Source organism: Ranitomeya imitator, chromosome 4 (assembly GCF_032444005.1).
Source record: "Ranitomeya imitator isolate aRanImi1 chromosome 4, aRanImi1.pri, whole genome shotgun sequence".
In the NCBI taxonomy this organism is placed as follows: Eukaryota; Metazoa; Chordata; class Amphibia; order Anura; family Dendrobatidae; genus Ranitomeya; species Ranitomeya imitator.
Window position 1 is genome coordinate 239,807,211 of NC_091285.1, and position 24,067 is coordinate 239,831,277.

Here is a 24,067-nt window from a genome sequence, read left to right on the forward strand (position 1 = left end):
CTTTATTTAGTTAGTTTACTCCCTGGCACCGCAGTTGCATCGCCGAGCGCTAGTGGGTCTAGAGGGACTCTAATCCCGGGTCCTTGGGGCAGAGTCCTGTGACCACACACCAGCATTCACTCTGTGGTATCGTGGCCCTGTAACGCAACAGGGTTCGCCTCCATACATATCAGGTGAAGCTAACCCGTGTGTGTTTCTTTTATACCGCCATATATAGTCCACCATTACCGAGCAACAGGTAATATGTCTGCACGGTAGACCCCAGGCTGCGAATGCACCTTTTAGCTTCCTTTATATTATTTGTTGCGGTCTGCCGTTCTGGTCCAACCTTATCCCGCCTCCCGCGGCCACATAAGTACTCTGGTGATAGCAAGTCATGTAGGAGATTCGTGAACCAGTGTGTGATACACCTTGAGCTCCTGGCTTCACGTTTCTCCTCAGAGTGGGCTAAAGTGGGATTCATTATATCTCTCTTGTCGGATAGTACGTTGGAGTGGGCTATGCCGCTGGGGAAGCGCGACGATCATGTGGTGCGGAGTGCTCCGCGGTTCCAGAGCACTCTGAAACAGGTCTTTTTGGGACCACAAGTCACCCATGATACGGCGCTCCAACTATCATCACTGACTCAGGGCTCATCCATGGTCAGCCATTTTGCCATCCACTTCTGGACTTTAGCATCTGAGCTGGAGTGGCTGGACGAAGCCCTCATCCCTGTATTTTGGAGGGGGCTGGCTGACCATGTGAAGGATGCTTTAGTCACTAGGGAGATTCCTACCACAATTCCACTCACATCAATCATCGTTTTAACGAGCGAAGGTTGGAGCGAGCCCAGTGTAGGCAGAGGTTTCAGCAGGCTTCCACCTTCGCCAGACCTCTGGAATCTGCGGATCAGGTGTCTGAGGCACATGAGGCCATGTAGCTCTCTCGAGCAGGATCTAAGTGCCGGGTTGCTCAAGTACCAATGGTCTGTCCTCTCTGCCTGCAGTCAGGACATTATGCCAGGAAGTGTCCTCAGCGGTTGGGAAAACATCAGCGTCTAGTGGCAGAAGGAGAAGGCACCCTAGACAAGGCGACATTTTCCTACAAATTGTCCTTCAAGGGGACACTCACCTTTGGCCCATCCACTCGCGCGGTAGAGCTTTGCGTGGATTCCGGGGCAGAGGGCAATTTCATGTCTTCTGCCTTCACCCAATGGCATGCAATCCCTCTGGTGATGCTCGCCAAACCAGTGACCATACGAGTGGTGAATGGGTTGACACTGCCGTCACAGATTACAAACCAAACCATACCACTTACTTTCTTCAGGTCTCCATCCCATAAGGAGATTATCTCCCTAATAGTCATACCCGAATGTATTGATGAGGTCCTGCTAGGTATACCTTGGCTACGCTATCACTCCCCTTATATTAAGTGGTCCACAGGGAGAAATCTGGGATGGAGTAAATCTTGTGAGGGTAGATGTCTAAGGGAGAGTGTTCAGGTTGCCACTACAGAGGTACCCGCGGATCATTCCTCTCTCCCCAAACACTATTGGGTCTACGCAGACATTTTCCTTTCCGCCTCACCGCCCCATTGATTGTCCTATTGACCTCTTGCCTGATGCTGAGCCTCACCGGTGTGGAGTCTACCCATTATCTCTCCTTAAGATGGAGGCAATGTCTCAGTACGTTCAGGAGAATCTAGCAAGAGGATTCATTAGGAAGTCAGTGTCACCAGCAGGGGTTGGTTTCTTCTTCATACAGAAGAAGAATGGAGAATTACATCCCTGCATAGATTACAGTGGTTTTACTGCCATAACCGTTAAAAATAAGTAACCTCTGCCACTTATATCGGAGCTCTTCGATAGGTTTCGGGGAGCGAGGGTATCTACTAAACTTAATCTGCGGGGTGTTTACAACCTGATTCGCATCCATGAGGGGGAGGAGTGGAAGACGGCATTTAACACCAGGGACGGGCACTATGAATACCTGGTGATGCCCTTCAGGCACTGTAATGCTCCTGCCATTTTCCAAGACATTGTGAATGATATCTTCCGGAATATTCTTGCCACCTCTGTCATAGTCTATCTGGATGATATTCTCATCTACTCTCCAGATATAGACTCCCACCAGAGAGACGTTTGCAAAGTCTTCAACCTCCTACAGGCAAACTCCCTCTATGCCAAGTTGGAGAAGTGTGTGTTTGAGCAGGAGTCCTTGCCTTTCCTGGGCTATATCACCTCCGCCAAGGGATTGGCCATGGATCCTGCCAAACTACAGGCTGTGGTTGACTGGCAGGATCCCTATTCTCTCAAAGCGGTGCAGCGCTTTATGGGGTTCAATAACTATTATCGCCAGTTCGTTCCCCACTTCTCAACTTTGGTTGCTCCCTGGTTGCCCTCACCAAGAAAGGAGCTAATCCCAAATTGTGGTCGGAGGAGGTCTCCAAGGCCTTTCTCTCTATCAAGTCACATTTCGCTAGTGCTGCCATTTTACATCACTCCAATGTTGATAAACCATTTGTCATGGAGGTGGATGCCTCTTCAGTCGGTGCTGGAGCTGTCCTCTTCCAGAACGTTCAAGGTCGGAAGCATCCTTGCTTCTTCTTTTTCAAGGCCTTCTCACCGGCAGAGAGGAACTATTCCATGAAGTTGGCCTTTTCAGAGTGGAGATACCTCCTGGAGGGGGCTCGTTTTCCCTTCCAAGTGTACACCAACCACAAAAATTTGGGTTACTTACAAACCGCCCAGCGGCTAAACTCTCGCCAGGCTAGATGGTCCTTGTTTTTCTCCCTGTTCCACTTCACCATCCACTTTCTTTCCAGGGAGAAGAACATTCATTCCGATGCTCTCTGCCACTCTGTAGTGTCATCAGAGGAGGAGGAGGAGCCTTGGCTAATTGCCCCTTCTGAGAGCCTGAGAACTTTGGCCCCAGTCTCACTTGAGTCTGTACCCCTTGGCAAGACTTTTGTACCACCTAATTTGCAACCAGATGTTCTCTCTTGGGCTCACTCGTCCAGGGTGGGTGGACATTTTAGGACAAAGAGGACATCTGAGCTACTGGCGAGGACGTACTGGTGGCCGCATATGGCCAATGACGTCTGAGACTTTATTCGGGCATGTACCTCTTGCGCCAAGAATTAGTCTCCTTGGGAAAAGCCTGCTTGGCTACTTTACTCCCTGCTGGTGGCAGATAGGCCCTGGGAAATGGTCAGGATCGACTTTTTGGTGGGTTTCCCCAAGTCTCGTAGCTGCAGTGTTATCTGGGTAGTAACCAACCATTTTTCCAAAATGGCAGCATTGCTCATTAAGCATGTTTTTCGCCTACACAGTATGTCTGACAAAATCGTCAGTGACCGAGGTCCCCAGTTTGTGTCTCGGTTCTGGAGAGAGCTCTGGTGTCTACTCAGCATTGAGCTGAATCTCTTTTCAGCTTACCATCCCGAGATGAACGGATTGGTAGAGAGAGCCAACCAGACTCTGGTCACATAACTGTAACATTTTGCTTCTGCCAAGCAGGACGACTGGGCATCCTTGCTACAGTGGGCTGAGTTTGCACTGAACAATGCCGTAGCTGACTCCACTGAGAAGACCTCATTCCTCCTCAACTATGGCCAGCATCTGCGTGTACCCGTGCTCATGCCCATGTCACCCACCAACTCTAGGGTGGCAGACTGGGCGGTGAAGGCACGTGAAAATTGGAATAGCACACAGGATGCCATCCGGGCCTCCAAGGAGAGAATGAGGGTCTCTGCCGATGCACACTGGTGACCAGCTCCAAATTTTGCTCCAGGCGACTTAGTGTGGCTCTCCGCCCGTAACATCAGGCTGCGAGTTGAGTCCACAAAGTTTGCACCTTGCTACATAGGTCCCTTTAAAGTCCTGGAACAGGTCAACCCTGTGGTCTACTGTCTTGCCCTTCCTCCATGCCTTTGTATCACTGATACCTTTCATGTGTCCCTCTTAAAGCTTGTTCACATGTCCCGGTTTTCCAAGTCATCTGCCGGGACATCGGGCTCGTCCACGTACGACTATGAGGTGAACGCAATTGATGAGTGCAATGTGGTAAGTGGCAAAAGTTCTGTCTGGTGGACTGGAAGGGTCATGGCCCAGAGGAGAGGACCTGTGAACCTATTGAGCACATTCGGGCTCCTCAGCTCATTGCAGCTTTTGAGCATAGCTAGGCCCAAGGAGGGGGGTAATGCTAGGTGTTGAGATCTCGCCACTGCACAGGGGGAATCTTTAACCATGTCCTCTGCGGTCTCCCATTCTTCCCCAGCCACAGAGCAGCCTGCTCAGCAGAGATGTTGGTCCCAGCATCTTGCTCAAGCTGATGCTGTGCATCTGATTAATGCTGCCATCCCAGGTCCAGCTATTGTAACCAGCATTAGATAGCGGCGAGCAGACGTTCCTGGGACTAAGTCCTGCTTTTTGCCTACTGAGCATGCCTGTGGGTTGACCTCTCATTGGAGGTTGGGGGTCACATGCACAGGTCCTCAAGGGACTCCGATTGGACCACTTGCAAGGTCCCGGAAGACTGAAACTATAAAAGGTGTGCATGGCCGCTTGGCCATGCGCTAGTATAAACTGAAATTGTGTGTGTGTGGATGTGCGTATGTTCCGGTGAAAGTGCCTAAATGATCCCTAGCGTTGATGACTGAGTGTGGGTGTTTGGAGCTGAACATAGCACCAGTTAAGTGCCATCCAGCACGAGGCATGTTCTTACTGCATCAATTCAGCAGCGTCCGCCAGTGCAGCACTGTGCGCAGCTAGTGCGCTTTCCAGTCCCTAGCTAGGACAATTAGTGGTATCCTCCAGAGTGGCGCTGCGCGCACTCAGTGGGCTAAATCTTTATTTAGTTAGTTTACTCACAGGCACGGCAGTTGCAGTGCCGAGGGCTAGTAGATCTAGAGGGACTCTAACCCCGTGTCCTTGGGTCAGAGTCCTGTGACCACATACTAGCAATCACTCTGCGGTATCGTGGCCCTGTGACGTAACAGGGTTCACCTCCACACATACCGGGTGATGCTAACCCCTGTGTATTTCTTTTATACCGCCATATGTAGTCCGCCATTACTAAGCTGCAGATAATATATCTGCACGGTGGACCCCGGGCTGCGAATGCATCTTATAGCTTCCTTTATTAATTTACACAGGGACCTGTAGGTTTGGATTTGTCTTTCCCTTAATAATAAAGAACCTAATTTAAAAACTGTATTTTGTGTTTATTTGTGTTATCTTTGTCTAATATTTAAATTTGTTTGGTGATCTAAAACATTTAAGTGTGACATGCATGCAAAATAATAGTAAATCAGGAAGGGGGCAAACATTTTTTCACACGGTTGTATATGCATGCCTGGAAAAGACATACATATAAAATGCCCACAATTTAAATTACTTATAATAAATGAAATAATTACTAGTCGAAAAATGAGAAATATTTTTCACCAGTTGATGAGTGATGTGATGTGACATTCAATTTTGCAAGGCTAATGGGACGTAAACACACATAATTAAATTACATTTTTTAAAAATACTCTTTTTAAAATCGTAAAAAGCTGTAAATACAGAAATTGGCTCCTTGCAATTTGCACAGTTTGCAAACAAAGCAAAAAAGCCAGTACTGTACCGTTCATGCAGCCAATTGTTCATAGTATTTTTGGAATGATCTGAATAGGCAGAAAGCCATGAGATGAGTGGTGAACAGGTGCCTCGGGGTCATAAATCATAATAAAGAGCTCGACAAGATGACAGAGACTAACAAGGTAATTATAACTTAAACAGTGTAACGTGTAAAGAATTAACCACATTTTCACTTAGCTGTTCAGATTTTAATGCTAATGCAAATATAATTTAAGTCCTGGAAAAAAGCACATTTATTCTTTTAGTACCTGTATGCTGTTCCCAACTGTTCGCAAGTAGTCTGCATCTGTAACTTTGCATATCTGAATTTTATTTGTTTTTTCCATGTTTTTTATCCACTTATTTGCTTGACCTTGAGGATCGATTACAAGAGGCCAACGTTGCGCAGACGTCACTATAATGGCATTTTCTAAGGAGAAACTGAAAAAGGGACAGTCAGATATTTATTATTGGGTTATTTAGGGTTATATTCTCATGTACAGTATTAGTGTAGAAACACCTTGCATAATTAACTTCTTCCTGACTTAAATCAATTCAAAACTACAACTTGTACTGCAAAAAAAAAACAAACCTAATATGACTACGTTGACAGAAAAATAAAAAATGTATAGCTGTTGGAAGAAGGGGAGGAAACAATGAAAACGGAAGATTGCTCAGTCAGGAAGTGGTCATATTGATGACACCCCCAGAGCTTTTTCCGCTTTTTCATTTTCGTTTTTTGCTCCCCTCCTTCCCAGAGCCATAACTTTTTTATTTTTCCTTCAATATGGCCATGTGAGGGCTTATTTTTTGCGGGACGAGATGTACTTTTGAACGATACCATTGGGTTTACCATGCCTTGTAACAGAAAACGGGAAAAAAATTCCAAGTGTGATGAAATTGCAAAAAAAGTGCAATCTCACACTTGTTTTTTGTTTGGCTTTTTTGCTAGGTTCAGCAAATGCTAAAACTAACCTGCCGTTATGATTCTCCAGGTCATTGCGAGTTCATAGACACCTAACATGTCTAGGTTATTTTTTATCTAAGTGGTGAAAAAAAATTCCAAAGTTTGCTTAAAAAATAATAATTGCGCGATATTCCGATACCTGTAGCATCTCCAATTTTCATGATCTGGGGTCAGGTGAGGGCTTATTTTTTGCGTGCCGAGCTAGCATTTTTAATGATACTGTTCTGGTGTAGATACGTTCTTTTGATCGCCCGTTATTGCATTTTAATGCAATGTCACGGCAACCAAAAAAACGTAATTTTGGCGTTTTGATTTTTTTTCTCGCTACGCCATTTAGCGGTCAGGTTAATCCTTTGTTTTTATTGATAGATCGGGCGATTTTGAACGCGGCGATACCAAATATGTGTATGTTTGATTTTTTTTTAATTGTTTTATTTTGATTGGGGCGAAAGGGGGGTGATTTGAACTTTTATATATTTTTTATTTTTTTTATATTTTTAATCACTTTTTTTTTTACTTTTTCATGCTTCAATAGCCTACATAGGAGGCTAGAAGCATGCACAACTTGATCGCCTCTGCTACATAGATGTGATGCACAGATCACCTCTATGTAGCAGAAATGCCGGGTTGCTTTGAACGCCGACCACAGGGTGGCGCTCAAAGCAATCGGCTATCAACAACCATAGAGGTCTCAAGGAGACCTCTGGTTGTTATGGCAAAGCACTGCTGACCCCCGATCATGTGACGGGGGTCAGCGGAGCGCTAGTTAAATGCCGCTGTCAGCGCTTGACGGCGGCATTTAACTAGTTAATGGGCGCGGGCGGATTGCGATTCCGCTCGCGCTCATTGCGCGCACATGTCAGCTGTACAAAACAGCTGACATGTCGTGGCTTTGAGGTGGGCTCACCGCCGGAGCCCACCTCAAAGCAGGGGATCTGCCAGCTGACGTACTATTCCGTCAGCTGGCAGAAAGGGGTTAAATTGGGCCTGCTACCTATTCAAAAGTGGCCATTTCTTCCTATTATTTATTTCTTACTTCTTCATAGAACATTGTAGTTTTTGTTTTTTAATGATCTGCCTTATGATTCCAGTGATATGCGCCTTTGTATTCAGCGCTACTTTTTATGGTCTTTACCAAGGGGACGTGCCTCACAAAATTCTCTGGCTGCATGTCTTCACGATGCTCTGCATTATTATCTTGTAGGGACTGCCCCATTGTAAAGACCAAAATGATTAGAACTTCTCGTAAATAAAAATGGACGATATCTCTGGAATCATAACAGAAATTTAGCCAAAAACGCATAATACTTCGGAGATTGGAGAGAAAAAAATAACAGTAGAAACTGTCCACTTTTGACTTGGTGATATGGCTTCTTTAACAGGAAAAGTTCTGTCCATCTTTGCCTGCGATTTTTATTTAAATGGATTTTCCACAAAAATAATTTTAATTAATTTATCTTGGGATAATTAGAAATTCCACAATTGGATGTGTTTAAAAAAAAAAAGAAAAAAGAAATGTTCCTGTGCTGAGATAATCTTATACATGTGCCCCTGCTGTGTACTGTGTAATGGCCGTGTCTGACCGTGCAGGGACATGATCTGATAACACCACAGCTCCTGGGCAGTGGGAAGGAAGAGAGAAAACAGGCAGGACAGTATGAGATTGCAAATGATTCATTCTTTGAGGTAAAACATTGTTTAAATACAGGCAGTGAAATACTTTACCTCACAAAAATATATGTTGCCCTGCCTGTATACTCTCTTCCTTCCCCCCTGCTCAGGAGATGTGGTATGATCAAACCATGTTCCTGCACGGTCAGACACGGCCATTACACAGTACAGAGCAGGGGCACATGTATAAAATTATCTCAGCACAGGAACATTTTATTTAAACACATCCAAATGTCGAATTTATCATTATTCCAATATTTAGTGATTAAATTGAACTTTGTTGGAAAACCTCTTTAATAATGTAGTACAAGACATTAAAGAGGAGAAGTCAGAGGTCAAAAGTGGGCAGTTTTTGCTCTTATTTTATTACTGTTGCTACCTTGAATACTCCCAAGGCTTTTATTTAGTGTGTCCAGTATGTTAATTTGCAAGATCTTTACCAAGAGGGCGGTACTGAAAGGATTCTCTGGGGTATGTCTCTGGGGTATGTCTTTAGGCTGCTTAGCTTTATTGCCTTGAAGGAAATGCTCCAATGGTAAAGATCTTAAAATAGTCATATTGGGCACACAAAATACTCATATCTCTAGAACTGTTTAACATTTAATTTAAAGAAAAACATTTTCTTATTTAGAGGAATAACATTTTGACCTAGTGACAGGTCTCCTTTAAATCACTTATGAGGCTTTGGAATGGGGAATGAGTTCTAAAAAGAAGTCAAGGCGCCACCTGTTGGAAGTAGCGATCCTACAAGTCACAATCAACCCTTTAACGAGTCGTGCAATATGACTTAGGATAAGAGCCAAATCAGTATCTCAATTCGCAGACACGGTGTTTCGGGCTGTTGGCCCTCGTCAGTGCGAAGCATGAGAACTGATTTGGCTAGGTGAGAGGCTCTGGACTGGTGTCTAAGGGGTATCGTTTCTCCTTATGGAGAGTGACATACCAGCTCTGGCTTGTCAAGGTAAGGAAGCTTATTCGCCGTGCAATGCTCCTCTGGGAAATATAATATGCAAATTGCCTCTTCAGAGAAAAAGAGGACTTAAACTCTATAGCGCCACCTGTTAGAAGTAGCGATCCTACAAGTCACAATCAACTCTTTAACGAGTCGTGCAATATGACTTAGGATAATTCATTTGAAGATTTAATGTCTGGGAGAAAAGTAGGGGAAGGACAGAAAATAGCATCTTTAATACAATAGCATTGAGATAATGACTGTGTGATACGGACACAGTTGAATCAGCCATCATTCCTAGAAGGTATTAAAGAATACGTGAAGCCAAATTGGACTGGCGTTTGTAGGTTACAATGTCAACGTTTTTAGTTATGTTTTCTAAGAGGCATTTAGAAGATGTTCTGACTGAGAAGAAATTTAGAAATAAATATTCAATTTGTATTTGGTCTCTTCTATTTAAGCCAAACTTTCTCTTTGCTAAAAAACACAAACAAATTACTTACGTATCTTTTGGAAGCCCATGGAATTGCCACTCCATTATTTTTACAGGATCACCCAAAGTGCCCGAAATTGCAAATCCATTTGAGATGGGAATATTTTTGTCTTGACACATATTAAACCAGCATTTCAGAATGTCCTTAAGGAAAATAACAATACTATTAAGTGGTAAAAAAAAAACCTTCAGATGTTCTAAGAAATAATAATTTAATTGGAATGATACTGTTTTGGCACTTGCAGAAATATTTCAAATAATTCTCTTAAATAAAGTAAATAATAAAAAAAATGACAAAGTGCAGAAGCCCTCAGCTTGTCCTTGACTAGGACCAGAGCATTATACGACCCTATCGAGTTCCTTTGGAGCTTGTACACCACTCTGCTTGTTTTAGTGCTCACCGAGAGTCTCGGGACCTGCAATTCCACTGTTCAACACTACCAAACATGGGCTATGACATATATGAAAATGAAGCTTGATTACTATCGTCTGTAGGAAGAGAACATTTCGATCTAATACTATAGATATGAGGCGTGCTGAAGTAACAGAAGGCTGTTCACACTGCCGCCCACCTTGTCGTTCTGAATGTTGAGCTGCTGCTGTGACCTGGAGATCACCACTTATACCACACACTATGAAGCTACCTTCACGTCACAGCAGCCGAGCATCCTACTGCACATGCTCATTAATCTTGTCAGACAGGTTTATGCCATTGTAAAAAAAAATACCGGCCCTTAATGTGGGATAGTGATTATCTATCTAGAGAAAGTAAGCTATAAGGGAAATAATTAATAATGATATTTTTAGTTTGTCTGTTAATGTAATTCTGTTCCTTGAGAAGCCATTTAAACCTGGTCAATTTGGTCATGTGGCTATGTTATAGTCTAAAATAAATAATTACGGTAAACACTCAAAAAAATCTTTGCCACCAGGTTTTTGCTATGTAATCAGAGAGCACCATAATGGAGGGGAAGAGTTCCTGATTATAGAGATGTGTCCCTTATAATCAGTGTTTTGCTGTTTCAAGATAATCAGTGCTTTATCTGCAGGAGATTACTACTAGTGATGAGCGAGTGTACTCGTTGCTCGGGTTTTTCCCGAGCACGCTCAGGTGGTCTCCGAGTATTTGTAACTGCTCGGAAATTTAGTTTTTGTTGATGCAGCTGCATGATTTACGGCTGCTAGCCAGCCTGGGTACATGTGGGGGTTGCCTGGCTGCTAGGGAATCCCCACATGTAATCAAGCTGGCTAATAGCTGTAAATCATGCACTAAATCTCCGAACACATAAATACTTGGAGATCACCCGAGCATGCTTGGGAAAACCAGAGCAATGAGTATATTCGCTCATTACTAATTATCACTGCAGGACAACAGGCCTGGTGCCTCCTAGTCCAACCATGCCCCCAGCACTGATTAGCACCTCACACTGTACATTGTACACAGAAAGCTGTGGTGTGGGCGAGGTTATACTCAGCTCAACAACTGAGCTCTGCTAGATCTGCAGCAGAGAAAACTGTGACTCTATCATAACTGCTGCACACAGTAAACTAAGTCACACATCGCTGCGTCTTTGTCTCTATCTCAGGATGCTGTCAGATTACATAGCAAAAACCAGCTGACAGATTCCCTTCATGAAATATGTAGAATAATGGCCCTTATTAGCTTCTACTAAGGTTGCAATAATATGATATTTTAATTTTAGCTAGTAGGGTTGCAGAAGTCAGGAGAATTTTATAGCTATATTGTTAATAGTTACATAAGTATTATGCACAGGTATGGAGTAACATGTCAATATATTGCAATATACTATACTATGTAGTAACGAGGCAGTATTATGCATGGATGTAATATGTAGTAATATGCATATAGTTATTGCACTGTCAATTCTCTGGGTGCAGGGTCATATTTACATCTTGAGATATAAAGTTACTCCTTAAAGTACATAAACTTAGTACAAGTTACATTGTATTCACTCTAATAGCATTCAAAATGACAGAAAAGTAGACAAATAGCTACAAATTATTTGAAATTACAACACCCATTCAAAATATTCTTAAACCCATGTCCACATACAAGCTGACTATAATTCTCTTTCCATCCCTAAATTGTGTGCCTTGTGTTTATTGCCAGTTCATTTCCTGCTTGATAAAGCATGATGATTTTGAAGCAAACTAAAGTGAAGAAAAACACAAGCTATTCTTGTTCTTTTGCAAATGTAATGCAGTGGTCTTTATCACAACCTTTCAGACGGAATTGTACATCACCAGTAGAATATAAAAAAAATACATCAAATCTGCTCAAGCAAAATGTCAATACACAAAGAAAGCTTAGAATAAAAATAAAATTGAAGCAATATGTATAAGTACGTGTGTATGATCCCTTTGTCTTAACCTTTTTGCTGCAATTATTATATTTATATTAAGCGACTATTTTCGCAATCATACAGAATTTAATGGAAACATGCAATTTTATGGTTCGTTGCATCAGAGACAACCACTTACAGAAGACAACTACTCTGACAGCTAAGGAAAAACTTTGCATGGGCGAAGTGCCACAGAATGGCTCTCTGTTCTGGAGCATGGGAAAAGGGGTCCCTAGCAATTCCCCCCTCTTAATGAAGAAAAAATTAGTAGAGGTGTTGACTTTCTGAGACAACTTATTATAAAGATCAGGACATCAATATGATATCATAATGATGACTTAAGCAACTCAAGAATCGAAGGCGGTGATGGTGGTAGTCGTTGGGGGTGATAATCTGAAAACAGAGAGAGAGGGAGAAAGGGAGAGCAAGAGAGAGAGAGCGGGAGAGAGGGAAAAGGAAGAGAGAAAGATGGAGAGAGAGGGGTATGGGAAACAAGGAGAGAGAAAGATAGAGAGATGGGGAAAGATGGAGAGGGTGCGAGAGAGAAAGGGAGAAAGGGGGTGAAAGAGGGAGACAGACAGCAATCACTCTAAGGGCTCAAAGACTATGTAATGGTATAAAGGGAAAGGAAATGATAGGCAGACCAAAAGGTGGATAAGGAAAAGGAATACACCAGACAAACTCCCAAACAGCAATCTCGTAAACGACTTCTTTTTCCACTGCTCACAGCTCCAAACAAATTCCAAATTATAGCAAACTATCACTGGCTACTACTCAAGCTTAGAGGTGGGCACGTATACTAGAGGGTAGTGGAGAAAATGAGAACAGCTAAGATAACTCAGGTTCAAAAGCTTTAGGAGACAAGCAGGAGTATTTAACCCTTGCAACCAACTAACAAGGGAAATCTGCTGTGATGCAGTGACCCCTGTAACAGGTAGGGGGCGCTGCATGGCCTCCTCAGTATACACACGGAGGCGTATTGAGGCCATGAGAGTGCATGGCAGTTGCATGGATAGCTGTGGTAATGAGACAAATGAATGTAGTAATGAATGGTAATGAGTCCAGCAGTGTGGTGAATGGCTGGTATGTGTGTCGCAGAGGAAGACACTCTGCACTGCCAGCCTGAAATATGTTGTGTTCTGGGACCTGTCGTCCCACAAGTAATTGTGTAGTTCTTAAGGGAGGCTGGCAGGGCTAGTTATGAGAGATGGGCAGGTCAAACTAGCCACACACCCACACTCCCACCCAGGGGAGTGGTTACAGGTATGTAATGTAACTAGGGTGTGGGTCACATGGTCTGAGTGAGGGGACCTGAATGGTCCATGTGCAAGGTCCTGGTAGAAACCTCGGTGTTGGGTGTGCTAGCCCTGAAGAGCACGTGGTGGGACTTTGCTACTGGTGGCCTGGGTACTGGATGGTCCCAGCCAGGGATGGATGTCCTGAACAGTACCCGGACAGGCCACCTATGTGATCCCGAGTAACCTGGGTGCTGAGAGGTCCTGGGAGTAGGACTGGATCCCTGAACAGCACAAGGTGAGGGCAGGGATCTGCAGAGCCAGTTACAGCAACTGTGTGGGGAGGCTACAGTTCTTCGGTGGGTCTGGAACTGACTATCCCTGTAGGTAGCTTCTCCAGAGAACAGGACCCATGTGGTACTGCCAGTGAAAACCTGCAGCGCTGACAAGCAGGTAGTACCAGACTGTGTGTGTGTTTGGCTCCAGAGCGAGCCTGGATATTGGACTCAACCTAGAGTGTAAGGTCACTGTCCACATGGAACAGAGCCACGCTGTGAACATTGTTACTTTGTTTTGCCATGCTATGAAGGTTGTTAGTTTGTGTTTTGTGCTACTGGGGTTTATGGAGTTATAAACCCAGTTGAAATTTTGAAGAAAAACATCTTGCTGTATGTTATTTCGCTGCCAAGCAAGAATTCCCCAACCCGAAAGTAAGTGCAATCTTACATATGGTGCTAGACTGTGGGCAGTGGTCCAGGAAGCATGCTCAGAGTTAATTGCGGTGGCTCGGTGGGGCCACAAAGCTGATGAGCGTCTTGCTGTGGATCGGCGGGTGCACAAATTTGACAAGCATCTTGCTGTGGATCGGCGGGTCCACGAAGTTAACAAGCGGCTTCCTGTGGATCGGCGGGTCCACGAAGTCTGCAGGGGAGCCATGGAGATCCTTGTAGAGTGTAGCTGCAGTTGCAGCAACAGGTTCCGCAGCAGCCGGAGCTGCAGTGGCAGCGGCTTGTGATCGGCAGCTGGAGGTGTCGGTGGTTTGTAACTTCAGCAGGAGCTGGTGAAGTGACATAAAAAAAAATGTGCTCCAAGTCATGCAGACTGTTAAAGGGCCAGTGCAAGCCCAGAGACATAGGGATGTACTGTGTGAACTGGGGCCTGGGAGTGCCGTGGGGAAGTCCACGTGGTGTACCCTGTTATGATACAGTGGTTTAGGAGCAACATGGAGCGAGCTCTGAAGGAAGTGGTAACTGTACTGACCGCAGTCCCTAAGCTCAACACAACACTAGAAGTAGCCGTGGGATGCTCCTAACTCTCCCTAGGCACCTCATCACCGCCTAAGAGCTAACTACCCGTAAAGATAGAAGCAGGAAAACTATCTTGGCTCAGAGAAAATCCCCAAAGGATAGATTAGCCCCCCACAAATAATGACTGTGAGTGGAGAGGGAAAAGACATACACAGAATGAAACCAGGATGAGTACAGGAGGCCAGTCTAGCTTGATAGATAGGACAGGATGGAATACTGTGCGGTCAGTATAAAACACTACAAAAATCCACGCAGAGTTTACTAAAAATCTCCACACTGACTAAAGGTGTGGAGGGTAAATCTGCTTCCCAGAGCTTCCAGCAAGACAGAATTAATTCATACTGATAACTCTGGACAAACATAGAAAGCACAGAACGGATAAGTCCACAATCAGTGAACAGAAAAAAGCAAGCAAGACTTAGCTTTGCTGATCTGGTCAGGATAACAGGGAAATCCAAAGAGATGTGAATCCAACCAGGAACCATATACAAGTGGCACTGGCTGAAGAAAGAGCCAGGCATAAATAGCCGAGCAGAAAAGACGATCAGTGAAAGCAGCTGCTGACAGTTAACTCAAAGGAGCAGCCATACCACTTGAAACCACAGGAGGGAGCCCAAGAGCAGAACTCACAAAAGTGCCACTTACAACCACCGGAGGGAGCCCAAGAGCGGAATTCACAACAGTACCCCCCTTTGAGGAGGGGTCACCGAACCCTCACCAGAGCCCCCAGGCCAATCAGGACGAGCTAAGTGAAAAGCACGAACCAAATCGGTGGCATGGACATCGGAGGCAACAACCCAAGAATTATCCTCCTGGCCATAACCCTTCCACTTGACAAGATACTGAAGCCTCCTCCTCGAAAAACGAGAATCCAAAATATTCTCAACCTCATATTCCAACTCTCCCTCAACCAACACCGAGGCAGGAGGGTCAACCGAGGGAACAACAGGCACCACATATCTCCGCAACAAAGATCTATGGAAAACATTATGAATGGCAAAAGAGGCTGGAAGAGCCAAACGAAAAGACACCAGATTAATAATTTCAGAAATTTTATAAGGACCAATAAACCGAGGCTTAAACTTAGGGGACGAAACCTTCATAGGAACATGACGAGAAGACAACCAAACCAAATCCCCCACATGAAGCCGGGGACCAACACACCGACGGCGGTTAGCAAAACGTTGAGCCCTTTCCTGAGACAATGTCAGATTGTCCACCACATGAGTCCAAATCTGCTGCAGCCTGTCCACCACAGAATCAACACCAGGACAATCAGAAGGCTCAACCTGCCCAGAAGAAAAGCGAGGATGAAAACCAAAATTACAAAAGAAAGGTGAAACCAAAGTAGCCGAACTAGTCCGATTATTAAGGGCAAACTCGGCCAATGGCAAGAAAGACACCCAATCATCCTGATCAGCAGACACAAAGCATCTCAAATAGGTCTCCAAGGTCTGATTAGTTTGCTCAGTTTGGCCATTAGTCTGAGGATGAAACGCCGAAGAAAAAGACAAATCAATGCCCATCCTAGCACAAAAGGCCCGCCAAAATCTAGAGACAAACTGAGAACCTCTGTCAGACACAATATTCTCCGGAATGCCATGCAAACGAACCACATGCTGAAAAAACAATGGAACCAGATCTGAGGAGGAAGGCAACTTAGGCAAAGGTACCAGATGGACCATTTTAGAGAACCAGTCACAAACAACCCAGGTAACAGACATCTTCTGGGAAACAGGAAGATCCAAAATAAAATCCATCGAAATATGCGTCCAGGGCCTCTCAGGGACCGGCAAAGACAAAAGCAACCCACTAGCGCGGGAACAGTAAGGCTTGGCTCGGGCGCAAGTCCCACAGGACTGCACAAAGGCACGGACATCGCGCGACAAGGAAGGCCACCAAAAGGACCTAGCAACCAAATCTCTGGTACCAAAAATCCCAGGATGACCAGCCAACACTGAACAATGAACCTCAGAAATCACCTTACTTGTCCATCTATCAGGAACAAACAGCTTCCCCACAGGACAGTGGTCAGGCCTATCAGCCTGAAATTCCTGAAGTACCCGCCGCAAATCAGGGGAGATGGCAGAAAGAATCACCCCTTCCTTAAGAATGCCAACCGGCTCAAGGACTCCAGGAGAATCAGGCGAAAAACTCCTAGAGAGGGCATCAGCCTTAACATTCTTAGATCCCGGAAGATACGAGACCACAAAATCAAAACGGGAGAAAAACAGGGACCATCGAGCCTGTCTGGGATTCAGCTGCTTGGCCGACTCGAGGTAAATCAGATTCTTATGATCGGTCAGGACCACAACGCGGTGCCTAGCCCCCTCAAGCCAATGTCGCCACTCCTCAAATGCCCACTTCATAGCCAACAACTCCCGATTGCCGACATCATAATTGCGTTCCGCAGGCGAAAACTTTCTGGAAAAAAAAGCACACGGTTTCATCAAAGAACCATCAGACTCCCTCTGAGACAAAACGGCCCCTGCACCAATCTCAGAAGCGTCGACCTCAACCTGAAAAGGAAGACAAACATCCGGCTGACGCAACACAGGGGCAGAAGTAAATCGGCGTTTAAGCTCCTGAAAGGCCTCAACAGCCGCAGAGGACCAATTCATCACATCAGCGCCTCTCTTCATCAAATCAGTAAAAGGCTTAACCACCCTGGAAAAGTTGGCAATGAAACGGCAATAGAAATTAGCAAAGCCCCAAAATTTTTGAAGGCCCTTCACAGATGTGGGTTGAAGCCAGTCATGAATAGCTTGGACCTTAACAGGATCCATTTCTATAGACGAGGGAGAAAAAATAAAACCCAAAAAAGAGACCTTCTGAACTCCGAATAGGCACTTAGACCCCTTCACAAACAAAGCATTATCACGAAGGATCTGGAACACCATCCTGACCTGCTTCACATGAGACTTCCAATCATTGGAAAAAATCAAAATATCATCCAAATATACGACCATGAATTTATCAAGATAATTGCGGAAAATATCATGCATGAAAGACTGGAACACAGATGGAGCATTAGAGAGCCCAAATGGCATCACAAGGTATTCAAAATGGCCTTCGGGCGTATTAAATGCAGTTTTCCATTCGTCACCCTGTTTGATAGAACAAGATTATATGCCCCTCGGAGGTCAATCTTAGTAAACCAACTAGCCCCCTTAATCTGAGCAAACAAATCAGTAAGCAAAGGTAAGGGGTATTGGAATTTGACCGTGATCTTATTAAGAAGACGATAATCAATACAGGGTCTCAAGGAGCCATCCTTCTTGGCAACAAAAAAGAAACCCGCTCCCAATGGTGACGAAGACGGACGAATATGCCCCTTCTCCAAAGATTCCTTAACATAACTCCGCATGGCGGCATGCTCTGGCACAGACAGATTGAAAAGTCGGCCCTTAGGGAACTTGCAACCAGGAATCAAGTTAATAGCACAATCACAGTCCCTGTGCGGTGGAAGGGAACTGGATTTGGGCTCATCAATTACATCCTGGAAATCCGACAAAAACTCAGGGACCTCAGAAGATGGGGAAGAGGAAATTGACATCAAAGGAACATCACTATGTACCCCTTGACAACCCCAACTAGTCACAGACATAGTTTTCCAATCCAGCACCGGATTATGTTCCTGTAACCATGGAAAACCCAGTACAACAACATCATGCAGGTTATGCAACACCAGAAAACGACAATCTTCCTGATGTGCTGGAGCCATGTACATAGTCATCTGCATCCAGTACTGAGGTTTATCCTTGGCCAAGGGTGTAGCATCAATACCCCTCAAAGGAATAGGGCTCTGCAAAGGCTGCAAGGAAAAACCACAGCGCCTGGCGAATTCCAAGTCCATTAAGTTCAGGGCAGCGCCTGAATCCACAAATGCCATGACAGAAAAGGACGACAATGAGCAAATCAGGGTCACAGATAAGAGAAATTTAGGCTGTATAGTACTAATAGTAACAGACCTAGCGACTCTCTTAGTACGCTTAGGGCAATCAGAGATAACATGAGCAGAATCACCACAGTAAAAACACAGCCTATTCTGACGTCTGAATTCCTGCCGTTCTGCTCTAGTCAAAATCCTATCACACTGCATAGGTTCAGGACTCTGCTCAGAGGACACTGCCATATGGTGTACAGCTCTGCGCTCGCGCAGACGCCGATCAATCTGAATGGCTAGAGACATAGATTTGCTCAAACCGGCAGGCGTAGGAAAGCCCACCATAACATCTTTAAGGGCTTCAGAAAGACCTTTTCTGAAAATAGCAGCCAGAGCCTCCTCATTCCATTTAGTGAGCACAGACCATTTTCTAAATTTCTGGCAGTATAGTTTTGCCGCCTCCTGACCTTGACACAAGGCCAACAGGGTTTTTTTCTGCATGATCCACAGAATTAGGTTCGTCATACAATAATCCGAGCGCTTGAAAAAATGCGTCTACATTCAATAATGCCGGATCCCCTGTTTCAAGAGAAAAAGCCCAGTCTTGAGGGTCACCACGCAGCAAGGATATGATGATTTTTACTTGCTGAATGGGATCACCAGAAGAACGGGGTTTCAAAGCAAAAAACAATTTGCAGTTATTTTTAAAGTTCAAAAACTTGGATCTGTCCCCAAAAAACAAATCAGGAGTAGGAATTCTAGGCTCTAAAGCCGGAGTCAGGACAACATAATCTTGGATACTTTGTACTCTTGCAGCAAGTTGATCCACACGAGAAAATAAACCCTGAACATCCATGCCAGAGCATATATCCTGAACCACCCAGATATCAAGAGGAAAAAAAAGACAAACCAGAGCACAGAAAAAAAAATGGTTCAGAACTTTCTTTTCCTTCTTTTGAGATGCATTTAATTCATTTTTGGCCACTTGTACTGTTATGATACGGTGGTTTAGGAGCAACATGGAGCGAGCTCTGAAGGAAGTGGTAACTGTACTGACCGCAGTCCCTAAGCTCAACACAACACTAGAAGTAGCCGTGGGATGCTCCTAACTCTCCCTAGGCACCTCGTCACCGCCTAAGAGCTAACTACCCCTAAAGATAGAAGCAGGAAAACTATCTTGCCTCAGAGAAAATCCCCAAAGGACAGATTAGCCCCCCACAAATAATGACTGTGAGTGGAGAGGGAAAAGACATACACAGAATGAAACCAGGATGAGCACAGGAGGCCAGTCTAGCTTGATAGATAGGACAGGATGGAATACTGTGCGGTCAGTATAAAACACTACAAAAATCCACGCAGAGTTTACTAAAAATCTCCACACCTGACTAAAGGTGTGGAGGGTAAATTTGCTTCCCAGAGCTTCCAGCAAGACAGAATTAATTCATACTGATAACGCTGGACAAACATAGAAAGCACAGAATGGATAAGTCCACAATCAGTGAACAGAAAAAAGCAAGCAAGACTTAGCTTTGCTGAACTGGTCAGGATAACAGGGAAGTCCAAAGAGATGTGAATCCAACCAGGAACCATATACAAGTGGCACTGGCTGAAGAAAGAGCCAGGCATAAATAGCTGAGCAGAAAAGACGATCAGTGAAAGCAGCTGCTGACAGCTAACTCCAAGGAGCAGCCATACCACTTGAAACCACAGGAGGGAGCCCAAGAGCAGAACTGACAAAAGTGCCACTTACAACCATCGGAGGGAGCCCAAGAGCGGAATTTACAACAGTACCCTAGGGAAGGGGTGGTGTCCCTAAAAGTGGGTGGTGATAACCCAAACAGGGATGGTTACCCAAAAGGGTGTGGAGTCCCAAAAGGGGGCGGTAACCTGAACAGGGATAGTTGCCCAAAAAGGGGTGAAATCCCAAAAGGGGGGTGTAACCCAAACAGGGGTGGAGTCTGTCATGATCCCAATGGCAGGGGATCACTAAAGGACAAGCACAGATACAAACAAGCTCTAGGGCGATGGAACCTGAGCTGACCGTGACCCTGAACCTAACACACAAATAAAAGTAGCCGGGGAACGTGCCTACGATGATCCTAGACGTCTCGCTCCAGCCGAAGATCTAACTTCCCCCTATTAGAAGAAACACAGACCTTTCTTGCCTCCAGAGAAATCCCCCACAGAAATAGCAGCCCCCCACATATAATGACGGTGAAATGAGAGGAAAGCACATACGTAGTATGAAAACAGTTTCAGCAAAATGAGGCCCGCTAAAGCTAGATAGCAGAGGATACAAAAGTGAACTGCGCGGTCAGCGAAAAACCCTTCAAAAAACCATCCTGAAATTACTTGAACTCATGTGCCAACTCATGGTACATGAGGAGCAATTTCAGCCCACTAGAGCAACCAGCAGCAAGAATCACATATCTGCAGGCTGGACTAAAAACCAAATAAAGCAAAACACCAAAACAGGAAAATCCAAACTTAGCTTGACCAGAAGGTTCTAGGAGCAGGGAGCAGAGGTAACAAGACACACTGGATACATTGATAACCGGCGAGGAAATGCCAGCAAAGCCAGGTTAAATAGGAAACTCCCATATGCTGATGGAACAGGTGGAACCCAGAAACCCAGGAAAGACAAGTCACCCAGTACCATCAGTAACCACCAGAGGGAGCCCAAAAACAGAACTCACAACAGTACCCCCCCTTGAGGAGGGGTCACCGAACCCTCACGAGAACCACCAGGGCGACCAGGATGAGCCCTATGAAAAGCGCGAACCAAATCATCAGCATGAACATCCGAGGCAACCACCCAAGAATTATCCTCCTGACCATAACCCTTCCACTTGACCAAATACTGGAGTTTCCGTCTGGAAACACGAGAATCCAAGATCTTCTCCACAACATACTCCAATTCTCCCTCCACCAGCACTGGAGCAGGAGGCTCAAGCGAAGGAACAACAGGTACCTCATACTTCCGCAACAACGACCGATGGAACACATTATGAATAGCAAACGATGCCGGGAGATCCAAACGAAACGACACAGGGTTAAGAATTTCCAAGATCCTATAGGGACCGATGAACCGAGGCTTGAACTTAGGAGAAGAGACCTTCATAGGAACAAAACGAGAAGACAACCACACCAAGTCCCCAACAAGAAGTCGAGGACCCACGCGGCGACGGCGATTAGCAAACTGCTGAGCCTTCTCCTGGGACAACTTCAAATTGTCCACCACATGACTCCAAATCCGATGCAACCTATCCACCACCATGTCCACTCCAGGACAATCAGAAGGTTCCACCTGACCAGAGGAAAAACGAGGATGAAACCCCGAATTAAAAAAGAAAGGAGAAACCAAGGTAGCAGAACTAGCCCGATTATTAAGGGCAAACTCGGCCAGCGGCAAAAAGGTAACCCAGTCATCCTGATCAGCAGAAACAAAACACCTTAAATAAGTTTCCAAGGTCTGATTAGTTCGTTCAGTCTGGCCATTCGTCTGAGGATGGAATGCAGACGAAAAGGACAAATCAATGCCCATCTTAGCACAGAACGTCCGCCAAAATCTAGACACAAACTGGGATCCCCTGTCAGAAACGATGTTCTCAGGAATCCCATGCAAACGAACCACATTCTGAAAAAAAAGAGGGACTAACTCAGAGGAGGAAGGCAACTTAGGCAAGGGTACCAGATGAACCATTTTAGAAAAGCGATCACACACAACCCAGATGACGGACATTTTTTGAGAGACAGGGAGATCCGAAATAAAGTCCATGGAAATGTGCGTCCAAGGCCTCTTCGGGATAGGCAAAGGTGACAACAATCCACTGGCCCGAGAACAGCAAGGCTTAGCCCGAGCACAAACCTCACAAGACTGCACAAAAGAACGCACATCCCTCGACAAGGAAGGCCACCAAAAAGACCTGGCCACCAAGTCTCTAGTACCAAATATTCCAGGATGACCTGCCAACGCAGAAGAATGGACCTCGGAGATGACTCTACTGGTCCAATTATCCGGAACAAACAGTCTCTCAGGCGGCCAACGATCAGGTTTACCCGCCTGAAACTCCTGCAAAGCACGTCGCAAGTCTGGGGAGACAGCAGACAAAATCACCCCATCCCTAAGGATACCAGAGGGCTCAGAATTTCCAAGGGAGTCAGGCACAAAACTCCTAGAAAGAGCATCCGCCTTCACATTCTTTGAACCTGGCAGGTATGAAACCACAAAATTGAAACGAGAGAAAAACAGTGACCAACGAGCCTGTCTAGGATTCAGACGCCTGGCAGACTCAAGGTAAATCAAATTTTTGTGATCAGTCAAGACCACCACACGATGTCTAGCACCCTCTAGCCAATGACGCCACTCCTCAAATGCCCACTTCATGGCCAAAAGTTCCTGATTACCAACATCATAATTCCGCTCAGCTGGCGAAAACTTTCTAGAAAAAAACGCGCATGGCTTCATCACTGAGCCATCGGAGCTTCTCTGTGACAAAACCGCCCCCGCTCCAATCTCGGAAGCATCAACCTCAACCTGAAAAGGGAGCGAAACATCTGGCTGACGCAACACAGGAGCAGAAGAAAACCGGCGCTTAAGTTCCTGAAAGGCCTCCACAGCCGCAGGAGACCAATTAGCAACATCAGCACCCTTCTTAGTCAAATCCGTCAAAGGCTTAACAACACTAGAAAAATTAGTTATAAAACGACGATAGAAATTAGCAAAGCCCAAGAACTTCTGTAGACTCTTAAGAGATGTAGGCTGCGTCCAGTCACAAATAGCCTGAACCTTGACGGGATCCATCTCAATAGTAGAAGGGGAAAAAATATACCCCAAGAAAGAAATCTTCTGGACTCCAAAAAGACACTTTGAGCCTTTTACAAACAAGGAATTGGCCCGCAGGACCTGAAACACCTTCCTGACCTGCTGAACATGAGACTCCCAGTGATCAGAAAAAACCAAAATATCATCCAAATACACAATCATAAATTTATCCAGATATTCACGGAAAATATCGTGCATAAAGGACTGAAAGACTGAAGGAGCATTAGAAAGTCCAAAAGGCATTACCAAATACTCAAAATGGCCCTCAGGCGTATTAAATGCGGTTTTCCACTCATCACCTTGCTTTATTCGTATAAGATTATACGCACCCCGAAGATCAATCTTAGTGAACCATTTAGCCCCCTTAATGCGAGCAAACAAATCAGTCAACAATGGCAAAGGATACTGATATTTTACGGTAATCTTATTCAAAAGACGATAATCTATACAAGGCCTCAAGGAACCATCTTTTTTGGCCACGAAAAAAAAACCTGCTCCCAAAGGGGACAAAGATGGACGGATATGTCCCTTTTCCAAGGACCCCTTAACATAATCCCGCATAGCAGTATGCTCTGGCACTGACAGATTGAACAAACGACCTTTAGGAAATTTACTGCCTGGAATTAAATTTATAGCACAATCGCAATCCCTGTGAGGAGGAAGCGAACTGAGCTTAGGCTCCTCAAAAACATCCCGATAGTCAGACAAAAACACAGGAATCTCAGAAGGAGTAGATGAAGCGATAGAAATCGGAGGTGCATCATCATGA

The 24,067-nt window shown here is 45.0% G+C and overlaps 1 protein-coding gene across 1 annotated transcript in view; it reads right to left on the reverse strand.

The window, feature by feature from the left end:
* Positions 1–24,067, reverse strand: part of LOC138674484 (dynein axonemal heavy chain 3-like) — a 3,367,401-nt gene that overhangs the window by 422,058 nt on the left and 2,921,276 nt on the right. The window contains 2 exon segments of the mRNA XM_069762320.1: positions 5,869–6,040; positions 9,693–9,826. Coding sequence (XP_069618421.1) covers positions 5,869–6,040; positions 9,693–9,826 — 306 coding nt within the window.